Source organism: Helobdella robusta, assembly GCF_000326865.2.
Source record: "Helobdella robusta unplaced genomic scaffold HELROscaffold_100, whole genome shotgun sequence".
Taxonomy (NCBI): Eukaryota; Metazoa; Annelida; class Clitellata; order Rhynchobdellida; family Glossiphoniidae; genus Helobdella; species Helobdella robusta.
In genome coordinates this window covers 55,580-62,081 of record NW_008703572.1, presented here as the reverse complement: position 1 = coordinate 62,081, position 6,502 = coordinate 55,580, and the positions used below count along the sequence as shown (strand labels likewise).

The 6,502-nt window shown below is 31.3% G+C and overlaps 1 protein-coding gene across 1 annotated transcript; it reads right to left on the bottom strand.

The window, feature by feature from the left end:
- Nucleotides 1–861: 861 nt before the first annotated feature.
- On the bottom strand, nt 862–6,156 carry HELRODRAFT_104628 (hypothetical protein). The gene is made up of 12 exons (XM_009012183.1): nt 6,055–6,156; nt 5,702–6,027; nt 4,937–5,009; nt 4,545–4,779; nt 4,184–4,327; nt 3,931–4,025; nt 3,306–3,428; nt 3,002–3,130; nt 2,780–2,861; nt 2,490–2,620; nt 1,870–1,994; nt 862–1,244 (listed from the first exon to the last, which is right to left on the bottom strand). Exons 2-12 carry the CDS (start codon nt 5,782–5,784, stop codon nt 995–997), a joined length of 1,470 nt encoding a protein of 489 aa, XP_009010431.1. The 5' UTR covers nt 5,785–6,027; nt 6,055–6,156; the 3' UTR covers nt 862–994.
- Between the last annotated feature and the right edge of the window lie 346 nt (nt 6,157–6,502).

Here is a 6,502-nt window from a genome sequence, read left to right as displayed (position 1 = left end):
CACATTCCCACAAACAAAAAAATAAAGAACAAATAAAAAAAACTTCATCATATATATATATATAATACCTTAAGCTATCAACACACATGCGTACTCTTATGCACGTACGCACACACACATGAGCATTCCATAACTAACAATATTTATGTAAAGACACAGACAAACAAAAACACACACATTGTTTAAAAACTCAGCCTCATTTATAAAACGTTTCACTGTCAAATACTTTTAAATCACATGCAGTTGTACACATAAAGATCGATTCCTACAACTCATTAGTAGAGACCTACAGACTACCATCACAATCAACCTCAGCAACACAACCACTCCTCAACCATCATCATCGCTACAGGTCAATAAACTTTCACAAGATGCAAAGCAAAACCATGTCGTCCAACTATTTTTATCAATCCTATGAATATCATTCATACAAAGACAGACCCTCAGAGACAAAGACACACACACACACACATAGATGAATATATATTATATGTGTGCACAAATAAACACACATACAAACACATCCACACATTCAAGGTAATGATGCAATTGAACATATTCCCAATTAATGCATTTTTATACTTCTCCATCAAATCACATGACATCGTGTCGATAATTTACATCATAGTCTATCTTTAAAAATTTAAACTGAGATATAACCTTATCTTAAATACATAGCCATCAAAAATTCTATCATTTATTCTTAGATTGTTAATTCACAATATTTCATGTTTTCAACATCCTAATTCTCACTCTCAACTTTCACTACTTAAGCGTGTATCGACCATTGAACTAAGCATGACTTCTGAAAATAATAATCATAATGATCAAAATAATAAAAGTAATGAAAGTAGTAGTAATATGGTTGGTAGCGCTATTATTGTTACGACTTCAACTTAATAACAATTTATTTCATCACGTATAATAGATAGGGCAATCATTATCGTGACTGCTGCAGTCATCTTCATCGTTATTCATATTAACTTTTAAAATGTTACTTATTATTATTATTGCTGCTAGTAGTGTTACTGATGTTATTATTATTATTATTATTATTAACGTTGCCACTACTGTTCATGTTGTTGCTGTTGTTGTGGATCTTCGATTCCCCACCGCCCCCGTTCTGTTGCTGTTCCTCAATGTTTTCAGGTGAGAACTCTGCAACGTAGAGCTCCTTATTGATGACCTTCGGGATGGGTTTGATCTCCGTCGCTAACTCTTGCTCGATTTTGTGCAGGGAGAATCTAAAGCAGCAAAATAAGAAAGCCTTTTTTTAAAACATCCATGAACAGGTTGTTCATGCCCAACACTCGATTAATTACATTCGCATCAACTATTGATACAAACATTGAATGAAATTTGTTCATATCATAAAAAACTTGGATAAACCAAAACAGAATGAAGTCAGAAAAAAGAAATAATTACAGCCTTAATTAAGCATCAAGGTAGAATTTTTTTTATTTTTTATAATGCAACTCTGTCAAACACAGAACTACTTAAATGGTAATCTATGCTTATAATAAAACTTTCGTGCTACAAAGGCTGTATGTACACATTCCACACCACACAACGAACATACACATTATATATGCACGCGTGAGCACTGCATCATATGGGTATGATGATCTTTGAGTTTTGGACAAACAGTATTCGAATCATGTCATCGCATAATAGCAGTGCAAAACATTGCACTTCCGCTGACTGAGCTAACACGGTGACCTTAAAAAGATAATATGTCAGCACTAATAATAGACTATAGGAGTAAGAGTCAACCTTAAAAACAGATCAACCTGAATGCAAAAATTAGATAATTGAATGAAAAACAATATAAATTAATCCTAAGAATAAATATCTATTCAAGACTAAAACCTGTCGTCATAGGTAATGAGGTTGATGGCAATACCCAGATGACCATACCTGCCCGACCGACCAATCCTGTGCAGGTAGGTCTCTGCATGCTTCGGAAAGTCAAAGTTGATCACCACATTTACTGCCTGTTTGTTAACATTTGCAAGCATATAACAACTGTAGATTTGAATAGAGATTGTTCACGTGTTGTCAATGGTGTTTGCATGGAAAGATGTTGATGTGAAGAAACACATTACATAAATGTCAAGAAAAAATAAACAACTTCATTAAAATTTCTTATTGCCATATCATCAAGACTGCAAGACATTTTTAATGTAAAAAATTACACCAATGCTCATGTCACAAAATTACATTTAAAGAAACAAATTTTCAAAATCATTTCTTACAACGATTCACTTAACTTAGGCGTCTATATACCAAGATAGGAAGCACATTACTAGGATGCCAAGAAATTATTAACTTAATTAAAACTTCTTATCACCAACCATTTCTATCATCAGACAACCTTCAATCAAAAGCTAATTGTCACAGAAAGCAGGTACCCTGATTGACAAACTGCAATCACCTGCAAACCAGTCATCCTTACTTACTTACTGATTCACACTTTTCAGTCAACTGACCTGTATATCGATACCCCTAGTGAACAAATCAGAGCAGACAAGATTTCTACCGAGACCCTGTCTGAAGTCGTGGAAGACCCTGTTGCGATGCTGTTGATCCATGCGAGCGTGTATGTAGAAGCACGAGTAACCTTTAAGGCAGTAGCAAATATTATTTTCACATAATTGTCATCATAACATTTATCTAGCAGTTAATAAAAGCTTTTTTAGTTGGCGTCACTGTAACTGACACCAAGTTAATAGAGACACATGGTAATACAAATAAATTCTACCAACGAAAACATATAAACAACCTAATTCAGTGATCTTCTTTGCTAGAAGTTCCACCCTCTGAGTGGAGTTGCAGAAAATAATAGATTGATTGATCTGTAGCTGTAAACGGAACATTTAAAAAGTAATTAGATAGATTCAGTTACATTTGCATTTGATCAAATTGGAAATAATCATCTTAAATGGCAGCAGCATTTTATCGCAAATAATTCAAAAAGTTCTAGTCTGATATCACATCGAACCTTAGAAAAGAGTGTATTGAGACAATGGACTTTCTGTCGTTCTTGAACGAATGCATAGTATTGAGTTACACCCTTCAATGTCAACTCGTCCATCAAGTTGATCTCATAAGGATTGTTGAGGTGCTTTTTCTGTTTAACAATCATCCAGCCCAATGAAGAGATGTAAATAATATTTAAATAAAGACAAATAAATAATTACTGATTTAATGTTAACAAAGGAGCAGCTTTTGGAATTGGTTTAAATTTCAGTTAATGATGTTAAGTTGAAAAGTAAAGGATGGAAATAATGATTCAACACACTGACCATGAACTCCTCGACGGTGAGGGGAAAGGTGGCTGAATAAAGAAGTATTTGAGGCTCTCTAGGAAGAAAACTGATAATGCTATCAAGCATGCCTTTAAAGTCTTGAGACAACAACTTGTCAGCCTGCATGTGAAAATACGAAACTTGATAATATTTAGTCATTTTGATATATACCTATAAATGTACGCGCGCACACACACACACACACATATATATATATATAAAATATAGAACAAACTATGCCCATTTGGAGTTAAGTAGCTTTTTAATTATAGACTCAACACACCAGTTAAAGACCTGTCATTAAAAAGCTACTTAACACCAGATGGGCAGCAATTTTCTGCAACATTTATATATGAAATAGGCCAACCAATAAATTTCCCACTAATAATAAACAATTATCGATCTGAAATCCAAAAAAAGTTATAACTTAAATGGATGTTGCACTATTTTGTCTTTGAAATGACCAAAACTGAATATTAGGACATTCTGTGTCCCTAATATATATATATATATATATATATATATATATATATATATATATATATATATATATATATATATATACATACATATATATAAATGAGTATAATTTTAATAACTGAGCACCAGTGATTCAACAAACCTCATCTAGTACCAGTATCTTACAACTTGTGGTTTTCACTAAATCTTTGTTCATAAGATCCACTATCCTACCAGGAGTGGCCACTATTATATGCACTGTTTATCATTGGTTAGTTTGTCATAAAATTAATAATCTTGTAGTTAAGAGCAAAAACAAGCCATTAATGCATAAGTCTGATCAAATCACAAAGCCTGACATCAAACTGTCACAAAGAAAAATCCTTTTATAATGCTAAAGTTACATCTCCACTAACCAGGATCATACAATCTGACAATGTCATCTTTAAGGTTAGTACCTCCGGTTGTCACCATGACCTTGACATTTAAATGTTTCCCAAGTTCAATGCATATCTGACTTGTCTGCAAAGCTAGCTCTCGCGTTGGGACAATGATCAGAGCTGGTAATTGAGATTGTTCAAAAATGTTCATCCATTTTAGTTTGATTGCACAGATGCTTCATGAAATGCTGATTATAACCAATAAATATTTATTAAAATAAAAATTAATTTTTGTTTGCAGTTTCAAATTTCAAACAATTTTGCTTTTAAAAAGGAAATATTGTATCTGAAATATATTTATAAAACAAAAAAACATTTCATTTATGTAACTACAAACCTTGTAAAGCATTCTTCTCTGGGTCAATGCGTTCTAATATGGGGATAGTGTAAGCTCCTGTTTTCCCAGTTCCATTTTTAGCTCGTGCAAGAATATCTCGACCAGCCAGGGCAATTGGTATGCTGGCTTCCTGAATTGGACTGGGCTTTTCCCAACCTTTTTCAAAAATACCCATAAGAAGTGGACGACGCAAACAATAATCTTCAAACTCATTGCCTTTTGTGTCTGTGACATCCTGCAATGTTCAAACACACATATTTTGTACATGCTTAAATAAACTGTAGTAAAATTTATAACTATGGATTAAAAATATTAATCAGAGATGAAAATGTTAGCATGAAAAAATAGAGAAAACACATGCAGCCTATCATTTAGCAAATTATGTAACTAACTGTAGTTTTGTATCGGTGGTCTTTAGCTGGTATCTTTAATTTAGATTTCCAGCTCTGATCACTGTTATTGTCACTGTATTTTTAAAATAATGAGGTAAAATTCATTATTTTTCACAATTATTTTCATTATTGCAATTTTCTTTTTTCATATTTCACAGAGGTATCAACACAATGAATACAGTAAATACATAAGAATTAGCCCATCACATGCAATGCACATGGTATGCAAAGATATCTTTACATTTGATCCCGGTGAATTCGAACTGCAGTGTCAGTCATCTTAACCATTATACTACTGCAATGCCCACACCACCAGCTTATTAAAGATTACAGATTTATCATATCACTTGATAATAATTAACATCACAACTATAAATAATTTGGCAATAAAATAAACATTTTGAAACATTGTAATTGCAAATAAAAAATACCATACAAAACTATAAAATAAACTGTGAATGAGAATATATGATGGCATATACAACATACATAGAATTAGATTGGCATGACTCTTTTCATAAATTATGTGAATTAATTATTGAAAAATATGCATAAAAACCATTAAATTTACAAAATGTTTAAATCTTCCCAGCAACATAAGAAAATTAACTTAAATTACTTCAAGAACAAATAAATGCAAGAGATAACTTAGAAACTGTCAAAAGAGGATCATCAAAATATGAAATTGTGAAAAGCATACAAGCCAAGTAATATTTTAAAAAAGCATACCATACAACAAAATTCAAACACAGGACATGTACTAACTTTATGTGAATTTGTTCCATTCGAGATGAGATGTGATTTTCTGTGTTTTCTTTATTGGCCATTATTTCAGATAGCTGAGGCATTAAGCGGTATTGGGATACAAGTGAACAATTTATATATATTTGTGTGTGTTATTGTGTATATATCTTTATGTTGAGAGATCCTTTACAACAAATGATAGATAAGCTATTTATTTCAAAATACTGTGAAAGTTTATAACAGTTTTATTCAGTTATAATTGTTGATGATTTTTCTATTGATAAGTTGATGTTGAAAATTCACTTTTAATCTTCAGTGATTCTTTTGAAATTTTTCAAACTTATTATCTTTTTAAAATTTTTCAAACTTATTATCTTTTTTAATATGTCAAACTTCTGATTTTGCTTGCTGATAAATATAATATTAGTGATTGCTTACAAGCAGGTTATTCAATAGAACTCAACATGAGAACAATTTACAAACCAATAATTAAAACAATCTTTATAAGTTATAAGATAATTAAGATTAATATGAACAATAGAACAAGTCCAATATTTTAAGATGAGCTTCTAACTTTAAATGTTTTATATAATCATATGTATAGCTATATGTAACTGTATGTATGTGCATGTGTGTGTGTGTGTAGAAAAACATACACTTGTCCAGTGTATATTTTATGTATGTCAATGTATCACTAATTGAGTCAAATTGGTTTCAGTACTACTTAGAGGATGAATTCTAATTTCCTGTATAAGAAAATTATAGAAAATGTTGTTTTATTATGAATAAGTTCATAAGAAAATATAATTCTATACTATTAAA

Bases quoted from the DNA above. Each gene is read 5' to 3' on its own strand.
- HELRODRAFT_104628 (XM_009012183.1), bottom strand. From the start codon at position 5,784: ATGCCTCAGCTATCTGAAATAATGGCCAATAAAGAAAACACAGAAAAT. The intron at 5,010-5,701 runs GTTAGTACATGT...TTAAAAATACAG, and splicing joins ATGGAACAAATTCACATAAA to TGACAATAACAGTGATCAGA. The intron at 4,026-4,183 runs GTTAGTGGAGAT...AATGATAAACAG, and splicing joins TGTCAGATTGTATGATCCTG to TGCATATAATAGTGGCCACT.